This window comes from Dothidotthia symphoricarpi (genome assembly GCF_010015815.1).
Source record: "Dothidotthia symphoricarpi CBS 119687 unplaced genomic scaffold P153scaffold_15, whole genome shotgun sequence".
NCBI lineage: Eukaryota > Fungi > Ascomycota > Dothideomycetes > Pleosporales > Dothidotthiaceae > Dothidotthia > Dothidotthia symphoricarpi.
In genome coordinates, this window is record NW_022985022.1 from 61292 (window position 1) to 80328 (window position 19037).

General features: G+C 56.2%; 8 protein-coding genes across 8 annotated transcripts; 3 read left to right on the plus strand and 5 right to left on the minus strand.

Annotated features, from left to right (window-relative positions):
• Window positions 1-593: 593 nt before the first annotated feature.
• Window positions 594-3603, plus strand: P153DRAFT_432903 (MFS monosaccharide transporter-like protein; the record flags this gene model as incomplete). The annotated part of the gene is made up of 3 exons (XM_033672995.1): window positions 594-896; window positions 946-3370; window positions 3557-3603. The coding sequence occupies 3 exons, from the start codon at window positions 594-596 to the stop codon at window positions 3601-3603; spliced, it is 2775 nt and encodes a 924-aa protein (XP_033521444.1).
• A 1047-nt stretch (window positions 3604-4650) lies between these two features.
• On the minus strand, window positions 4651-5456 carry P153DRAFT_57349 (uncharacterized protein). Its single transcript, XM_033673289.1, has one exon. The coding sequence runs from the start codon at window positions 5254-5256 to the stop codon at window positions 4768-4770; it is 489 nt and encodes a 162-aa protein (XP_033521445.1). The 5' UTR covers window positions 5257-5456; the 3' UTR covers window positions 4651-4767.
• Window positions 5457-5657: 201 nt separating this feature from the next.
• On the minus strand, window positions 5658-6284 carry P153DRAFT_295832 (uncharacterized protein; the record flags this gene model as incomplete). The annotated part of the gene is made up of 1 exon (XM_033664052.1): window positions 5658-6284. A coding segment is annotated over one exon (627 nt), but the record flags the coding sequence as incomplete, so codon positions are not given.
• Window positions 6285-7988: 1704 nt separating this feature from the next.
• Window positions 7989-8999, minus strand: P153DRAFT_368408 (uncharacterized protein). Its single transcript, XM_033668507.1, has one exon. The coding sequence runs from the start codon at window positions 8934-8936 to the stop codon at window positions 8346-8348; it is 591 nt and encodes a 196-aa protein (XP_033521447.1). The 5' UTR covers window positions 8937-8999; the 3' UTR covers window positions 7989-8345.
• A 1426-nt stretch (window positions 9000-10425) lies between these two features.
• Window positions 10426-13557, minus strand: P153DRAFT_368409 (uncharacterized protein). Its single transcript, XM_033668508.1, has 4 exons — window positions 13019-13557; window positions 12147-12970; window positions 11954-12094; window positions 10426-11906 (listed from the first exon to the last, which is right to left on the minus strand). Exons 1-4 carry the CDS (start codon window positions 13076-13078, stop codon window positions 10442-10444), a joined length of 2490 nt encoding a protein of 829 aa, XP_033521448.1. The 5' UTR covers window positions 13079-13557; the 3' UTR covers window positions 10426-10441.
• A 175-nt stretch (window positions 13558-13732) lies between these two features.
• Window positions 13733-15259, plus strand: P153DRAFT_398434 (uncharacterized protein). The gene is made up of 2 exons (XM_033671640.1): window positions 13733-14084; window positions 14135-15259. Exons 1-2 carry the CDS (start codon window positions 13876-13878, stop codon window positions 14886-14888), a joined length of 963 nt encoding a protein of 320 aa, XP_033521449.1. The 5' UTR covers window positions 13733-13875; the 3' UTR covers window positions 14889-15259.
• P153DRAFT_406241 (uncharacterized protein) lies at window positions 15182-16009 on the minus strand (the record flags this gene model as incomplete). Its single annotated transcript, XM_033672029.1, has 1 exon — window positions 15182-16009. The coding sequence occupies exon 1, from the start codon at window positions 15785-15787 to the stop codon at window positions 15182-15184; it is 606 nt and encodes a 201-aa protein (XP_033521450.1). The 5' UTR covers window positions 15788-16009.
• Window positions 16010-16516: 507 nt separating this feature from the next.
• Window positions 16517-18613, plus strand: P153DRAFT_260193 (uncharacterized protein; the record flags this gene model as incomplete). Its single annotated transcript, XM_033662827.1, has 1 exon — window positions 16517-18613. A coding segment is annotated over one exon (2097 nt), but the record flags the coding sequence as incomplete, so codon positions are not given.
• Window positions 18614-19037: the final 424 nt, after the last annotated feature.

Here is a 19037-nt window from a genome sequence, read left to right on the forward strand (position 1 = left end):
AATATTGCTGCGGCGTGGCAGCCCGTCGAATTTTGCGAGGGCTGCTGACCGACTCGACAGAAAAGACAGACTCAACCCACTGTCCACCCCTCAGTACCTCGATCCAAGACCCTCAAGAACTCGGCAGTGCACGTGTAGCGCCGAGTTGGAAGATCTGGTTCCGAGCATCGATCGTGGAATCCGGCAACTCGGTGAGATCCAGGCAAGCCTAACGGTGACGACATCGGTATCGCCCTCCACACAGTTCATCAGCCGCATCCACTCCTTTCTTGCAGCTGAACTGTGCGGTATTTCTGGGGTTGTCAGACCTTCCACCACCGCCACAACAAGCATTTGACTGACGCCTTGCGCCTGCCGCTTTTGCAGATCGCCAAGTCAGTCGTCAATCTCCACACTCGTCACCCATTTTGCACCTCCTTGTCGACTCCTCCACCGTTCGGACTAGGTTTGACGACGGAGAATGCTGTGGCCCGAAGAGCAGATTCCTCGACGACCGCGACCGCGATAATAAGTATCTGCCGCGACGACCAATCTTCACCTTCTCTCCACTCTACCATGCTTGTTAGTGCGTGGTCCAAAGCTCAGCGCACAAGATGGTGACAACCAACACCAACCTGGACTATGCCACTAGGGGTCCCGTTGTCAGGGCCGTATCAGCCGTCACACTTGCGCTGTGTACATTGTTCGTGGTCCTCCGACTGGTGTCAAGATTCTATGTTGTGAGAAAAGCAGGATGGGACGACTACACCATGATCCTGGCTTGGATCTTCGCAGTTGGAGCGTCGTTCTCCATTATATACGGCTCAACGAAAGGTCTCGGACGACACCAAGACGATATCCCCGACCAATGGATGGATCAATTGCAACAGTCCTCTTATGCCTTCTCGGTGATCTACGTATGTACCCTCCTAATGAATGCCGTGGTCCACCACTAACATGTCGCAGAATCCAGCCCTGATGGCGACCAAGACATCCATCCTAGTCTTCTATCTCAACCTCTCCAAAACCCACAAGGTCTTTCGATGGGCCACAATTGCGACCCTAGTAGTCGTCAATGCGGGCGGACTGGCTCTGACTTTGCTAAACGTCTTCCAGTGTTCACCTGCATCTGCAGCCTGGCAGTCGCCCATACCTGCGTCGTCTAAATGCACCAATATCGTCACCGTCTACCTCTCGTCTGCACCTCTCAACATCATCACCGACATGGCCATCATTTTCCTGCCCATGCCCATTCTTACTAGTATGCGGCTGCCGAAAAAGCAGAAGATTATACTGGTCGTCACTTTTGGAGTCGGCATATTTGTCGCTGTGGTCGATGTTGTCCGCATCGCCTACCTCCAGGACGCTTCACGGGCCGCTCTTCGCGCTGCGCAAGGAGTCCCATCTAGTAGTGGGACGGACCAGAGGAATGCCAGCGACTTTTCCTGGTACTCCTCGCTGTCATTCATGTGGAGTGTAGTGGAGATCAACCTAGGCATCATGTGTGGTTGTGTTCCTGCCCTGAAGCCTCTGGTTAGACGGTTCCTTCCGGCCTGGGTCATAGACCAGACCTTGCGCGACTATGCAACCACCCGCATCACCGGTTACGGAGCAACCCGAGCCAGCGATGACATAGTGCTGCATCCCGATATCGTCGACTCGCGAAGACGATCTGACCCACCGATGCCGCCCGAGTCGCCCATAATCAAACCCTTACCAGCAAGGACGAGCAACGATCAGTCAATGGGCATGATGGACTTCCTTACCACCCCTGACATGAAAGAACTCCCGCCGTTGCGCAATACGAACACGGTAGTCACTCACGCAACAGCACCTACCCACCACCACCACTCGATGGCCTTCTTCGACTTTGTTGACATGGGCAAGAAAAAGAACATCACCCTGAGAAGCAACCGCGAGTCCGTGTACCCCGTCTTGATGGTTACTATCCTTTTCTTTGTGTGGGGGTTTGCTTACGGTCTCTTGGCCGCCCTCAATTCTCGATTCCAGGAGGTAGCGCACATGAGCGATTGGGAGACTGTTGGAGAGCACAGTGCCTACTATGCAGGGTACTTCATCGGACCGTTGACGTTTGGACGGCCTGTTTTCCGAGTGTGGGGTTTCAAGGCTTGTTATATGGTTGGGTTGATCATCTACGCCTGTGGATGCTTGACCTTCTGGCCCGCTGCCGTCCTAGCCTCCTTTCCTGCATTTCTGATCTCCAACTTCATCACGGGCCTTGGACTGTCGACTCTGGAGTTGAGCGCCAACCCCTTCATAGCCCTTTGTGGACCCCCTGAGTATGCAGAGGTGCGACTGAACCTGTCACAAGCTGTCCAGGCAACTGGCACTGTCGTCTCCCCGCTGCTGGCAAAGAAGGTGCTGTTTACTGCAAACGGAGATAACCTGATTGACGTACAGTGGACCTATCTTGGAATTGCCTTTTTCAACGTAGTCCTTGCCATCATATACTTCTATGTACCACTACCGGAGGCCACCGATGAGGAGCTCGAGGCTGCAAGCGCACGCATGCCGGTTCCTAGAAATGCTTCAGTCAACGGCGGTTCGAAACCTATCAGAGTTATCTGGGTGGGCCTTGGGCTGGCTGTCTGGTCAGTCTTTTGCTATGTTGGTGGGCAAGAGGCTACGGCTTCCTTGTACGGAGACTACCTTCGCCTTGTGAAACCATCCCTCGACGCTGTGGATCACCAGGCAGTTGGACACTCTGCCTTTGCTGTCTCGCGGTTCCTAGCTGCTATCATCGATATTTGGGTCAAGCCGCGATTCAGCCTTCTGTTTTTCTACCTAGGCGCTATCGCGTTCAGCGCGGCAGCTATGCATTCGACTGGATCCGCCGCGGCTGCAATACTCGTCATGGTTATGTTCTTCGAAGGCCCGTTGTTCCCACAACTATTCGCCCAGGGAATCCGTGGTATGGGAAAGCACACCAAGGACGCCTCGGTCCTTCTCACAGCTGCTATCGGAGGCGGTGGAGTCATGTCGCCCATCATGTTTGCGGCTCTGAAGACTCACAACGCACGATACGCTTTCTGCGTCATAGTCACAGCCTTTTCAGCTGGCGTTCTCTACCCTCTCTGGCTTAGCGCGCTGCCTGCGACGCGCAAGCTCTCCGATCCCATCCGAGACCATCAGACAAGACTTGAATCCGTGGCCGAGCAGGAGGGGAGAGAATCCATGGGCCAAACAAGGAAGGGGCGGTGGAGCAAAGTCAGGCGCAGATTCAGCTTGAATAAAGAGAAGGACCAACTGCCTTCTGTCGAGCATCGAGAGCGGTGCAGCTGGCCTGAGGGCTCGGCTCCTATTTCGAGGAGCCTCGACATCTCGCCGATGCCCACGCATGCGAAGAATTCTTGGAGTAAAAGCTCGACTAGTAGGTCGTGAAGCATGGGTCTTTTTGTATATATGTGCAATGGTGGTTGGTGTGTTTGTGGGCTTTGGCGTTCCGGGAGATACCATGGGCGGACTTTTCGTGTTTGGATTCATAAGCATGGGGAGTACACAGGTTATGCATACGCAGTCTTCTGAGGCTTGGTTCGACTGGATTGATAGTGTCTAGTACGTGGGCTGGTCTGTTCGATAGAGCGCATCGTTCCGCAAATTTGAAATTCTACTACAATTCCCTAACTCTCACACTTTGAGTTTCGCTGGAGGTCAATAGTCGAATTAGACTCCTCAACATCATCGGCAAGCAGACAGAGATCCTAGGCAGGCTCTCGGTCAACTGCAAAAGCGGGAAGTAAGTTACGTTCTTTGTGGCTCCTACAAGCTGCAAAACTACACAATTGCATTTTGTTAAAGTACACGCAAGGCGCATACAGCTTAGAAATTAGGCATTAGATTCCTAGGCTAAACTTAGTTGTAGTTGTCAAGTTGTTACATGATTTCGCTGCACCCTGGAAGATACGGCGCAGTGAGTGGTGAGTGCGTTGATAGACCCAAACACTCCCAATACCAGTCTCACCGTCTGGTACACATCCCAACCCGAAACCAAGGTATACCTCCAGCCGCCTTCATGCAGAGAGTGAGTGAGTAAACAGCACGCTCCGCACAGCTTACCATATATCATCGATTCCAAGTTATGTAAGTGTAGCACGCTACATCCTAATAAAGCGTTAGGAGCATACAAGCAGCGATTAAAGCAGTATGCCAAAGCGAGTAGAAATTATTTTATACCTGTGCCTGGGTAGTCTACATCCCCATCTCCTCTATTTGCATCAGCTGAGGCCGTCAAGTGTTGCGTCGTGTAGCCCTGCTGTTTCCCTATATGGGTAGACCAGCTAACTGGCAATTGGCAAAAACTTATACATGGAAGTCTCGGCGGGAGAGCAACTACCTCGTGGGGATGTTTGCTGCGTAGCGTAGCGAAATATTAGGCACAATGTACACAGAACGTGTGTCTGTATACACCAGGACTACACAGCAGAGCACGACAAGTCAATACGGCGCCCTCCCTTCCAAACCCCGCAGAACAGGTACACAAGAGTCTAAAAAAAAGAGCATATACAACACCCTAACAAACCCGCGTAGTATGTAGATATATCAGAGTCCACCTCAAACGTAAATTGATACTTCGTACGAAAACCTGCCTTACCTTTACCCACTCACTACGCCATACTCCCCACACAGAGCACATCTTCCTTCCTACTACTCCCTCCCTCCCTCTCCTCTGCTAGAACCAAGATAAACGTACACACCCATCAAGCCCCTCTCATCCCCGCATCACCGACGAGATTCCAAGTAGTCGTGCAAGGAAGAAAACCCGCACCATCAGCCCAGCCCAGCACAGCCCAGCACAGCATATATACAAGCATACAAGCACCCCACACCCCACGCAACAAAGTCGTCCGTCCGTCCGTACACACCAAGACCAGAAAGAACAAAATACGAGGTATCAAGATTCCGCGCAGCCCAATCTCTCTCTCTACGCAGACAGCAAAAAAATGTCGTATAAATACGTGTATTCGCGAAAACAAAGCATATAAATCTCCTTCCCCTCCCCCCGATTGTTAGTGATCGAAGCAAGACTATGGAATGGAAAGCAAAGAGTGAAAACACACACACACACAAGCCAACCCCCATCATCTGGGCAAAGAAAAGAAAAGAAAAGTGCAGATTGAACAAAGTCGAAAGAGTGATATTACAACAGATACCAGAACCAGGTTTATATATATGTCGAGGTCCCAGACAGACTAGAACTACGCAACGCAAGAAGTTGGTGCGTTTGCTTCGCGCCCCTTCATCCCCCTTCATCTCCATCGTCTGCCATCAGACCAACGCATAGGAACGCAATGTAACGGCAGACAAAGCGCGCACACACATCCACCCATCAACTACCAACCGCCAACTAACCAAGCCATCGGTCTAAACAAAAAGAGAGGTTTACAAAAGACAGATAGATAGATAGCAAGCAAGCAAGTGAAGATGTGCAAACGACTGTTTCCATTCCATTCCATTCCAATCGATTCCCTTTCACTCCATAAAAAACGCCTTTAAATCTGGATATAAACAACACTCCCAACCAAAAAAGAGAACAAGAACGGAAAGATTGATAGATTGAGCCCGCATTCCGCGACCAGAGATAGGAAACATGTACAATATGATTCGAGCGAGAGTGCAGTGATATAACACGATATCAATAGTTAAAATAAAATCTGCGTCTAAAAGTTTTGCGAAATCCCCGAATTCCCTTGTTGAGGGAAAACACTAGGGTTCTGAATCTGCGTGTTCCGCCGCGCACTAACATCTCGTATTACGGGCTGGCCTCCAGCGCCGTACGGGTCGTTGCCGTACGGATTGGCCTGGTAGTACCCCTGATCGGCGTAGTATTCGTTGTGGTGGGTTGTTGTCATGCCGGGGTAGTCGCCGGAGTTGTCTGAGTGGTCGGCGGCAGAGTAGGTGGAGGAGGCGTTTGATATCCCGCGCTTGACGCCGGCTTGGTTCTGGGTGGAGTTGGGGGCTGCGGCGCCGACGGCACCGAGAGCAGCGAGGCCGTCTGAGTCCATTGTCTCGCGTCGTCCGTTCATCAATGGGTCGCCTGAGGGCGCGTCGGAGTAGGCACCGTGGGTTGGGGAGCTGGGGTTGTAGGCATCTGGGTTGCTGGTGCTGTCTGAGTAGGCCATGCCGCCGGTGAGGGTGGTGGAGGCTTTGCGGCCCGAGCTGGTTGCTGTGTTGCCCCATCCTCGGTACCCGCTGTCGTCCTCGACCATCTGGGGGGCAGCGCCGACTGCAGGGAGTGTTGGATCGTGGTTGGGGTTGTAGCCATACTCCTCCACCTCCTTCCTGCGCTCCTCTTCGTTGCCCTTGCGCTGCTTGCGTTTCCGCCAGAGGATGATACCCGCCAGCACCAGCAGACCCACAACGACCAGGGGAATCACGACGGCGATGGCTGTCTTGCCGCCCGTCGACAGTCCTTTGTTGGTGTTTTCATTCTGGGCGCTCTGGGGTGTATCGCTGGCACTGGTGCTGGTGGCGGCAGCAGCCGATCTCGAGTTGGAGGCGGTGGCGGTTGAGCGGTTCGGGTTGGCGGTGGTGATGAGAGAAGTGATGACGACGACTGAGGGTGCCTGTCCTGCGACTGACGCAGACGGGGTGATTGTGATGAACGAGGTCGCTACCTCTGTGATGGACGGCGCTGCAGACGGCGCGGTGACGACGAGCGTTGTTGGGGCAGCGGGTGCAGCAGCCGATGTGGCAGGCGCGCTGGCCGCTGGGGCTGGTGCAGCTGAAGACGCAGCGGGGGCCGCCGCAGAGCTTGCGGCTGGGGCCTGTGAAGAGGCTGCTGCGGCTGATGTGGCCGGCGAGCTGGCAGCGGGTGCTGATGACGCGGCGGGCGACGAGGCGGGTGCTGCTGACGAGGCGGCGGGAGCTGAAGAGGGTGTTACAGAGGGCGCAGAGGGCGAGGCAGTAGAGAGGGACGAGGGCGCGGATTCAGACGACGACGAGGACGAGGACGGGGGCGCGGACGAGGTCGGCAAAGGAGTGGACGCGACAATGGAAGAGGCAGACGTACCAGCGGTGCCGGAATTGACGCTCGACATGGTGTCTCAATGGAAAGCAACAAGGCGCGACAGGCAGACGAGAGAAGAGAGAGACGAGGGACAGGGCCGGCTCAAGTCGTGGTGGACGGGAGCCACGAGGATCTTGCAGCGTCGCCGGGCCGTGGGAGCAGTAGTCATGCAATGCAGTCCCGAGCAGCAGTGATGTACCTATGCAGCCGCCGAGAATGGGACGTGGGCGAGCCGTGCGTGGGCAATCGAGGGCTGGCGTGGTTGTGCAGCAAAGAGCGGAGACGGGCCCACCACTGGATCTGCTGCTGGTGCACAAAAAGGAAACAGGGGCCTCTGGCAGCACGGGCAGCTCAAACACGAGCAGAAACAGACGACGATGGGGGAGCTCTGGCAGGAAATGAAGGAGTCGACGAGCTGCGCGGCCATGCTTTTCACCACGCCCACGCCAACCGATATTGCCTGGCGGCGGGGCCTGCTGCACTCTAATCTGGTCTGACGGCTAGCAGCTGGTTTGGGACGTCCCAGTCGCGCTGAGGTGCATGGCTAGGCGCAATCCAGGCGTGCGCGGCTCAGCTGTCCGACCTGCCTTCCCGTTTGGGCCGTTTCAACTCTTCGACAACACGCGGTCATAGATAGACGATGGACGATAGACTGCCTCTGCATCACTACATATACCAGACGCAGGGCTGCGCGCATCGTGGCAGGGCAATTGCAGCATGCTGCCTCCCGCGCGCCCTTGTACCCTCCTGTCCCCGCCGGCTGGTCCCCTTTTCCCATTCTTCGTGTTGGCGACACCGTGCGCCCGTGATTGGCCGCTCTTAATTTAGAAGGTTCGTGATGGATGCAGATGCAGATGCAAATGCAGACTCCTCTCCTCGGTAAGTTGCTCTCCCGCCCTGACAACGCAGAGCGCCTGCATCTCCAACGTCACATGCTTACGCGCGGAATGATATGAGTATCATCATCAACCACCTTTCTCGACTCCTTCTCGAGCGTTGCAAACTTTCCCATCATGGGCCGTGCGCGTCGTGCATGGATCCGTGAAGATTACGTGTCTGTCATGCCGTGCACTGCCCAACAAAGGTTCAAGCAGCCCTCGTGCTGATGGAATAGTGTCGTGCTGATCTTTCGCTGGACCCTACACAACACTACACAACGCTACATTGGCCACCGCTAATGCACCCCGAGCTGTATTGATGACATAACAGCTGAGCAGTGAACATGGAGATCCAGACGACGCGAATCAGAAATCAGAAATGGCAGCAAACTACGGACAACCATGAATTACAGACATCCGCGAATTATGAATAACCCATTCAATCCTCAACAACAACCTCACTACAGCAGCCCAGGCAAAACCGCCTTCCTCCCCGCAACCGCCTCCCCCCCAAACCGCCTAACATACCACCTCCTCCCCTGCAGCGCCCTGGGCAGCATAGTAGTAACCTCATTGACCAAGAAAGCCCTGGCAGGCGCACACTTCCACCCGCCCATCATCCACCACCCCGCCCACTCAATCCACTCACACAAATAATGCGCATGCAGCACGTACTTGAACAGCCCCCTCTCAGGCACAACATACACCTTATCCACGCTCTCGACAGGCCTGCCCTGCTCAGCAGCCACTTTACGTTGTTTGCGGTCCGCCGCTCGTCGGATCTCGCGCAGCACGTCGTCGTGGTAGATGTTGCCTGCTAGGCCGGCGCACCATACGAGTAGACCGGCGAATATCGTGCCTGAGCGCCCGGCCCAGTGGGAAGACGTAGTTGGCCCGTAGCCGGCTAGGTAGCCGCCAATGGACACGGCGTTGAAGATCTGGAAGGCGAAGGCCATTGTCCAGACGAGCGGGTGGATGGGCGACATGCTGGGGTTGAGGTACAGGGGCGCGAGGACGGCGCGGTAGAGGTAGTGTATAACCTGGATAATCATGATGTGTTAGCAGCGTATAATTCATGTATATGTATATGTATATGTATAATGAGATGAGACGGGAAACAAGACTCACAAAACACCCCCCCATACCCCAATTCCCCCACGGCAACCCCCCGCTCCCAATCCCTAGTTCCCGCGGCAGCGCGACGAAAATATACCCCAAGGTAAGGAACCCCACGGATTCCATGGTCGCCCAGCCTATCTTGCCCGGGATGTTGATGCGCGAGTTTATCGATGTTTTGCCCTGCGGGTACCAGTCCAGCAGCCATTGGAAGGCTGTGATCTATGAACACGGAAATTGTTAGGGGGGATGGACGGATAGATGGAGATGTATGTCTTACAAGCGGAAAGAACTGCCAGATGTAGCAGATGAGTTCGTAGTTCTCGCGCGAGGGGGGGAGCCAGTTTTGTATAATCGCCATGATTGAAGTATATACAGATGGATGGATGGCAAACACCAGTGTAAGTAGTTGTGGAAACCCACGCGCGCAATGGTTGAAAAAGTAATTATTTGGAGTGGTGAGGTCATATCGTAAACACCAAGCCATTAACGTTACGCGAATCCCAGACGATGGATGCGTTCGGCTAGTCATGAACCCGCTTGTACTATACTATGCCATATCCGTGTATTGACTCTCTGCACTACATTACACTACATTATACAGCCTCTTCTCGCTCAGTCACTGACCAAAGTCGGGAAATGGATGGAAACCATCCAACTTCAAAAACTAACATCGATGTAAGTACGGGCTTTCAGCGTGATAAATGGCGGTACAGCAAAAAGGCACCCAACACCCCATCGCAACGCATATGCATCATCAAGCGTTCCCTCCTACAACGGCTATTTTCCTTGCACAAAGGCAAGGCCAAGCAGAGAAAAGTAGAGCAGAGCAGAGCAAAGCAGAGCAAAGCAGAGCAAAGAAATCGACATCAAGGGAAGGGTAGGAAGAGGTAGGCAGAGTGTGAAGTGTAAGTATTGAAGATATCCAGTTGAACTACAAGTAAAATATCGGCGTTGTACCTGCTCGCTATTTATCTGCCATCAATGTCTTTCCGGGGCATAGACGTTTTGTTTGTATAGTAAATTAGTTGATTGTGTGTAGGTTGTGCTTGACATAGCGATTGCTAGATAACCGATTCCTTACTTCCAACACGTATGTATTTCCGTTTAGGTTCGATTCACGACATGGTTTCCACCTCCAGCATCATCACTTCTGCACACAGAGTCGCAAACGAGATCAACATCACAGACCAGAACCAAATAAAGATATCAGTCTTGATTACTACCATGTAGACAGCGAGGCAGTCCGAGCTACCTAAATCCCCCTCCTCCCCATAGCACAGTACACACTACGTACGATAAAACCCCACTTTTGCCCAACACGCCAGAGTCATACATCCCTCATTCCAGACTCCTCCCCCCCCTCCTCCAAACCGGCAAATACATGTACCCCCAGCGCAACACACACAACCCCCCATCCCTGCAGCCCCAACACCCCCCCCTAAGCAGCCGGATTCCCATTCTGCGCGGTGCCAACAAGCCCCGCTGCCAAATTACTCGGCACACGCGTCAACGCGGGGAACTTGGGCGCGACCTGTTGCGGCGCCGGGGGTTTAGCAGGTAAATGCGACGGAGTGCCGTACTTAGCGATGCTGCTATGCGTCGACGTGTTGTAAGCGGATGCAGGCTCGCCGGGCTGGGATGCGATTCTGTTCATCATGCTGCTACCACCAGGGTGGGTGCCTTGCATGGTCTGCGGGGAGCCGAATGAGGGTGTGCTGGTCGACGACGGGTTTGGTCTGGACATTGGGTTGGAGCCGGGGATTTGGAAACCGGCGTAGCCGTTCATTTGGGGCGGTCCGGGGCCCATGTTGGGCTGCATTTGGAAGGGCATGTTGCGGCCGCCTGGGACGAAGGCTTGGCTTTGCGGGTTGAATTGCTGGCGGTTGTAGCTGCCTGGGATGGGGTGTTGGTTGCGGTTTGCTTTGCCGTTGTAGGGACTTGAGGGGAACTGGCCGTATGGGTATGATCCCTGCATGGGTCCTTGGTGTGGCGCAGACATGGGGCGGTTGCCGGGTCCGGGGGGCGTAAATGCACCTTGAGCCATGGGATAGGAGGGTTGCTGGTTCATCTGCGGCCAAGCTGGGTTCATTGGCGCTTGCTGGGGCTGCGGGTACGAGTCTTGGTAAGGCGCCATCATGGTGTTGGCCATCTTGGGGGTCACTTGAGAAGGCATGCCTGCGTTTTGAAACGAAGACATGCCCCGCTGGTAGTCTGCTGACAAGTCGTAGCCATTCTGCATTGGACCGTAATTGGGGTACATCGCGGGCGCATTCGGAGGCTGGTACTGTTGACCGGGCCAGCCATACTGCGGCTGAGCATCTGGAGACACCATGACCGGATACGGGTTGTTGTATGTTGGTGGCGGCGAGGCCCCTGGATTCATGTTCGTGTACTGTGGAGTCGGCATGGGCCCTGGAAACCCATTGTAGTAGACTACGTTGTCTCCAGAATATCCTGGTGTAGGATATTGTTGTGGGTAGTACGCGTTGAATCGAGACCGAGCTTGGAAGTCATCGTCGTCGTAGTTGCGCTGCTTCTTGGTCTTCTTCTTGCCCGAAGCAGAGTTCGACCTTGACATATCCTTATCTTTCTCCTTCTCTTCGCCTGATCCAGTCGCTTCGGCGGACTCAGTCTCCTCGCTCTCGGCACTGCCAAAGATCCGCTGCCGAGCCTCTCGGTAGCGCGCCTCACGTTCTTCTCGAGTTAGCGGGCCCTTGTCTTTCTCCTTGCCATTCTCATCACAGCCATCGCTGCCGCCATTCTCGGATGTGGTCTTGGAGTTGGCTGTGGTGTTAGTTCCTGACTTTCCATCATCACGGCGCATGATCTTGCGAGTCGGGAGTTCGGCAGGCGGCGTGTCAGTGCTCTTGGCGGGATCGACCATTTGCGAGAGAGGAGGCGGACTGCAAACGTTAGCAAAATGCTGAGAATTTCATTGAAAAGTACTTACATTCTACAGTATGGAGTGCGGGTAATTTTCACACCAGTCATGGTCGTATCAACCACATGACCGAGCAGGTAGTAGTCCGCAAGACGATGGGCAAGCATCCTGTAAAATGTGTTGCAGTTGGGGAGAGAGTATTCATGTTCGCTGTTTGGCGTTAGCATGTATAGAGTTTGGGAGGACATGAGGGCGGACGTACCGAGGGTCCTTGATGAAATCAATAAAGTCCTGCTCGATCTTGACTACGAAGAGTCGGTCGCGTGGAGACTGCAATGCCTCGATGAGCTTCTCGTCTGGAGTGGCAGGCAGGTTGGGACCTCCAGGAATCAAGGGAATGCCGTTGCCGACCGACTGTGACAGGGGCCTAGCTTCGTTGGGCAACTGAGTAGGGTCGTAGAGTGTGTGGGGGCCGTTGGGGAGATTGGGGAAGCGCCCTGGTGGGCCACCTCGCTGAGGCTGAGGGTTCATGACGGCAATCTCATGCAGCTGGTCGCGAAAGGCTCGAGCGGCGCCATTGTCGGATCCTTGTCGGGAATCGGCAACGACTGAGTCTGGGGTGGACGCGACATCCTCTTCCTCGACCGCCCTCAGGCTAGCGCTGTCATCAGGACGAAGCGACTCCTTCTCGTCGAGAGCGAACGTGGTGGTAGAGGCGACGCTCTTTCCACCGTCGACGCTAGGAGGCTTGGCAGAGCCGTCTGAGGAAGACAGCTGGGTGCTGCTGTCTTCTGCGGCAGAAACCTTGATGATGGTGGCCGAGCGGGGCCTCTCTGTCTCCTCCTCCCTGACGTTGGACGGCAGCATGGCTGGCTGACCTGCGGGGTTGGTCCACTGTCCGGTGCCAGACTGCTCGGTTGTGCCTCTGGTCTCGTTCTTCTCTATGAGCACCTTGGGCACCTCGGCGCTGACGGGAGCCGGGCGCATGTTCTGCGGCTGGACAAGAATCCTGGGCGTGGCAACAGGCGGTTTTGCCTTGGGCGCAGGCTCCTTTAGCGTCTGGGTCTTGAGAGCAGAAGCAGCGACCTGTTCAGTCAGCGAGGCGCCGGGGCCATCCTGTCGCTGCGTGCTCACCTTGGCAAAAGATTGCCGCAGCTGGGCCTGTTCCGCGGGGACCTGTGTTGCAGATGCCATGGCGATGCGGCGCGGTCCGTGGAGAGGCTGGAGGAGGTAGTGCGACACAGTCCTGGTCGCGTAGGGTTGGCGCACACAGACAAGCGCTCAAAGGCAGAAAAAGAAGCAGATTCGGGATTTTCCAGACGCAGGTTCGAGCAACTGTCGCGTGCCACTGCCTTTTAAAAATTGCCCACGCTCAACGCCGTGACGGGAGTCGTCGATTCTGAAAAAAGATATATGTTGCCGAAGGGACGGGGTGGCTTTTCAGGAAATGGGGTGCTCAAGGAAAGTCGCGGTGCGCAGGGCCAGAGTGTTGGACATGTTGGTGTGCCGACATTCGAGGGAAAGCGTGTGTGGGGTGGGCGAGGTGGTGGCAGGCGAGGTGAAGGCAGCCTTCGCAGCGGGTCTGCAGTCAGGGTTGCGGGTTGCGGCTGTCTGGGCGGGCGAGGGAGAGGGCCTGCGTCCGGCGACGAGGCGCGCACAGCGGATGCGGCGGGTCGAGGTAGTGTGGCTCGGCGGCGACACGGCGGAGACCAGGCGGGTGTGCGGGGTGCTGGCTGGGTGTGAAGCCAGAGCAAGGGCGGTGATACGTGATGTGGTGGGCGTTGGTGACTTGGCGCGGCCTCATAAAATCCCAACCTTACGTCAGCCGCGACACGTCCCCGGCGCATTCGACGATCAACTCGGCCGAGCTTCTTCCTCTGACTGGAACCCACGGGTCTTTTGTAGTAGCATCGAGTGCATCTGCATATATCCAGCAATTATCTGCAAACATTGCAACCAACACTACGGCGCATACGAAGACACGCACTGCAATGTTCCGCAAGCCAGGCACCGGCCGCTCCAAGGCATCGGCAGACACGCTGTGCCAAAAGTGCCTAAAGCGAGGCCACTACAGCTACGAATGCAAAGCAACAACGCAAGAACGGCCCTACGTGTCGCGCCCGTCCCGAACACAGCAGCTCCTGAACCCCAAGCTGAAGCCCAAGCTCACCACCGAAGTCCCCAACGAGCTGTTGCGCAAGTGCGTATCTTGACACGCGCATCCTTTACTCATAACTGATTGCATCCCAGAAAAGGCGTCGCCGACGACATCCTCAAGCAGAAAGAAGACGCCCGCGGCCGCGACCGCAAGTCCCGCAAACGCTCCCGCTCCCGCTCCTCCTCAGCAGACTCCATCTCCACAATCTCCACCAACCGCTCGCCCTCGCGCTCCCCGGCGCCCCGCCGCCGCAAACACCATGTCCCGCCTAAACGCACCCAGCGCCCGGCATCCGTCGACTCGCGCGACCAAGACCGCAACACCCGACGCCGCATGAGCTCCTTCAGCCCAGACGAGCGCGGGCGGCGAAGGACACGGTCACGGTCACGATCGCGATCTAGTCGCGTGCACAACAAGGCGCGCAGTGCGAGCAGCGGCGCAGACGAGTCGCGCAGCAGGAGCAGGAAGGCGCCTGGCAAGCGGCCCGTCCGCGTGTCGACGTCGCGCTCGAGAAGCCCGGAGCACATGGACACGTCGGATGGTCGTAATGGCGCGGTGAGAGGCAGATGGGGCGCGAGTCCCCCGCCGAAGAAGTCTCCTCAGCCGGTCAGAGGTGGGAGGAGCCCAAGTCCGTACTCTAGACGCAGGGCGCCTAGCCCACAGCGTGGGAGGATGGGCGGTGATCACAGGGGTGGACGGAATCGCTTCGACGACGGGCCTGGGGAGCGCGTGGGCAGGAATGCACCGCCGCCTGCGCAACCGCCGCCTGTGCAGAGGGAGCGCAGTCTGAGCCCGTTTAGCAAGCGCGTGGCTCTGACCAAGGCGATGAACACGGGGCAGATGTAGGCATATTCATTAGGATGGAGCGAGCGAAACGAGGGTTTACTGCAGCTACTAAGACGTCGTCGTGTACGTCTGCTGTTCAGTTTTTGTACTATTAATCTTGAAATCTCCGTGAGAAATCGCGTGTTTGCTCCTGTTGCGCTCTGTTCCCATGCGCGTGACATGTCCCTCTCTCCTTGCAAATGCAGCGAACAATTTGCGCTCAACCATACCCCCACACAGGGAGCTGCGCAAGGGACGGATAATCTGCGTGTCCAGCATTTCAATTCAGTTCAGCCCAATTCAACTCCACCCACTCAACTCGCCTCCTCATCCTCCACCTCCCTCCTCCGCTCCCTCTCCTCCTCCTCCTCCTTAAAATGCATAGCCTCCACCAACTCACTCCCCTCCATCCCGACCTCCTCCCCCTCGCCCTGCCCACCCCCAACCCGTCTCTGCGCACCCACCCTCTCCCTCACCACCCCCGCAATCGCACTCGCAGTCACCGCATCCAGCCCCCCCATCTTCCCCATCAAATCGCGCTTAAGATCCCAATTCGGCCGCTTAGGCTGCAGCCTAAACAGATCCAGCCCCTTGTTAGCCTCGCGCTTCTCGGCGTCTTGCTGCGTCTTCGTGTCCAGCGCGAGTTGGGCGGCTTTGTACTCGAGGGTTGCGGTTGCGTCGCTGATGGGCGGTAGGTTGTAGCCGAGTTTTAGGGTGCGCGTGGTGGGGTCGAAGTTTCGGCCTGAGAGGTAGGTGGACGTTGTGGGGGCGGTGAGGGTGGTCGCGTCGGAGGCTTCTTGTGTGGATGGAGTGTCCGAGGGGGAGGAGTCGGTGGGTTGTTTGCGCTTTAGGGATTTTAGTTGGGCGAGGCGCGATTTTCGGTCGTTGGACGCGGCGGAGAGCTTTTCGTGCGTGGACATTGTTGGGCGCGTGGGTGGGTTTGTTTGCGCGGGTTGCGGGTTGCGGTGGGAAGGTCGGGGATGGGGTTGATGTCGTGCTTTCTTCCTTGGAACGAGCGTGATATGCGCGCGTGATTAGGTAGGCGCTGTAAAACCCAAAGTCTAAGTCGTATAGTTGTGTTGGCGCAATGCAGTTGTTATTGCTACTGTAGAAGAGATGTTTGCGGCGAGGACCAAAAGTTCGGAGGTGATGCGCTCGCTCGCTCGCCCACAGGCGGACCATTCAAACCACAAGCGCATATGCAACTTTTTGCATTCACTCACCACCATCCCATCGCTGGTATCTTCATCTCGTCCGACGCGCCATGGCTCGATGAAGGTCGCTCCATCGCCCTTCCTCCCATGCCCCGAGCCCACGTCCCCAATGCTAGCTTCGTCGCCAGCGCCGATTTTCCCATCCTCCCGTGGCTTGCACCGAGGGTTTTTGTCGAGTCGTCTGTGTCGAGGAGGAGTCATGGACGTGGGGAGTGCAGAAGGGTGCAGCAAGAGAGGGAGAAGAGTTTCGTGTGTAGGGATAGCGTAAGAGTGCCACGATGTATAAGAGAAGAGCAGAAAAGTACCTGGAGTTATGCGGCAAGCTCTGAGGCTGCACCGAGTCCTGCTGCTGGACTGCTGCAATCCTCGTCCTCTACGCATTTATTACGCCAACCCCCAAGGACGGCTTTCCCATTGAATTCCCCAGACCTCCGCTACGCCGATATTGCTTCTTTTGCGCGCCAGCAGGCTCGGAGCTATGCTACGACCCCACCAGTCCCTCGCAGGGTTGCGGGTCGAACAAGGCAGAAGCAGCAGCAAACATCTCGTCGTCTCGCCACGCATCGTCGCAGATTGCTTGCTCTCGAACAGAAGCGCCGCTCTGGCTACGTTTCCCGCCAACCATCCACTTCAGTCGAAACGTTACTGGGCCAGGGCCAATATAGGTCGCTCGGCCGCCGTCTCCTCAACCTCAGACAATGGAATGCAACGAGACTGGACCTAAGCACTGCGGATAGTGCTCGGAAAGGGCGCTCATGGCTGGTCCGAGCCTTTGCTGCGCTCGACAGGAAAGTTCATTGGCGTATGAAACGCTACACCCAAGTCATCACCATACAGCACCACCGCCGTTGCGCGAGATGGAGCAGCCTGTTCTTCGGAAAGACTGAACAGACCAAGCTACGCTGGGTGAACCTCGACTCGGAGAAGAAGACACTGTATGCGCAGCGATTGCTTGTCTATCTTCTCGATCGCAGACCCGGCCGCGCATTGCAGCTTATCCAGGCGCTGGCTGATGCTCCCCATCTTGGCCGTGTTCCACCTGAAATGCTTGCCGACGCTCTAGGCCATCTTGCCAAGATACACGTCAACAAGCTGTATGCTAAAAGTGATAGATGGGACCGGGATCCAGAGGCACTCAAGCAGGACTTCGTTGCGGCCTTCTCCCGTGTTTTCCGTCAAACCCTGTCTGGTCATCCCAATGTATGCTCGCAGGAGCTGTTATATAATGTCGTCAGTTTGACGACTCCTCATGACCTCGAAGGCGTATTTGACATGCTCGTCGAAGCCCGGACACGCCTCGGATACGACACCCTCCTGCACTACGCGAGCACCTTTGGCGAAGCCGGCAATTTCGAGTATGCGTTGAAATGTCTGGACGTGATGAAAGCAAAACACGATCCCGTCGCATGGCAGAGAGTGGTGGACCGCCAACGGTTCCGATGGAGTTGCGCCGTCATCCTGCGCAAGAGCACGAGCAAGGGCGAGAACTACCACGAGACGCCCGGCATAGTCGCTGCTTTCGTGCGGCTGGGCGTCAAGATGGATATCCTCCTCTACAACGTCGTCATGCACAACGCTATGGAAGCCGGTGATTATGCTACTGCGTTCAAAGTGTACAACGCGTTGGATGGGAATGAGATGAAGCCCGACCCGCATACCTTCTCGATCCTCCTGCATGGGTGCACTATGCAAAGCAACCCCGCGAGCTTTAACGACTTTGCAGAGTACTGTGCAGAGGTAGCGAAAGAGATCAAAGACCCTTGGCTTGGGACGGATTACCTGTACTACCTGTACATCCGCTACCACAACACCTCCGATCCCGAGCGGACGTTGTCTCGACTATGGCGCGCCTACTTGGACATCTTCTCCGCAACCCCCCTCCTCCCCTTCATCAGCCACAGCAGACACCAACTGCGGCACGCCATCTCGCAGCAAAACCCAGACTCCCTCCTCCAACCCCCCCACATCGCCCTCTACATAATCCTGCAGGCAGAAATCCAAGCAGCGCAGCACCTCAGCCCCCAGCGCGTACAAACCCTCTACTCGCAATTCAAGCTCCTCGCCACCAACAAAAACAGCACCAGCACCACCCCCATCCTAACAAGCCTCGCCCGCAACCCCCCAATCTGGAACGCCTTCCTCCTCGCCTTCTGCCAAACCCACCACTTCGCCAGCGCCGCCCAGCTCCTCGCAGACATGACCCTGCACGCCCCCCAACCCGACATCTACACCTGGAACATCTTCATGCAAGCGTTCTTCAAGACCGGGCAGGTGCAGGCCGCCGACCGCGTCTTCGACATCATGCGCTCCCGCGGCGTCGACCCGGATCAGTACACGTACGGCGTCATGTTGCGCGGGTACGCGAAAGCCCAACTCATCGGCCGCATCGCCGAGACTATGCAGCATGTTGATGAGGAGCAGCAGTTGCATCCTGATCTGCTGCGCGCGTTGGCCAGGGTCGTGGATCGCAGGAAACTCATGCTGGCGCTTGAGCAGGCGCGTGTTGCTAGGGAGAGGAAGGTTCGGCAGCGGTATGTCGCGGGGGTGGAGATGGAGGGGGAGATGGAAGAGGCGCAGGGGACACGCACCGGCCTACCACCACCGCAATTCTCCCCTATGCTTTCGCAGTCGGAGACGCACGCCGCGTCTGTTCATGCACGCGGGTCCCGGGCCCACGGTCGGTATGATGCTGAGACGCAGTACCGGGATTTGCAGTCTCAACTTGGCATCGAGCCGGAATTTCCGTCGACGCAGGAGAATGTCACGATGCAGGAGGATGGGCCAGAAGAGGTGAATCCGTCGAGTGCGGGTTCGGCCTTCAGGTCTATGCTTCCTGCTGGTCGGACACCGGGTGGTGGTGGGAAGGGACTGCCGGAGTTTGAGCTCAGGAGCGTGTTTCGCCGTGGTGGTGGTGGGGGGAAGTGAATGATGATGGGTAGAACAAGTCATGTTGGTT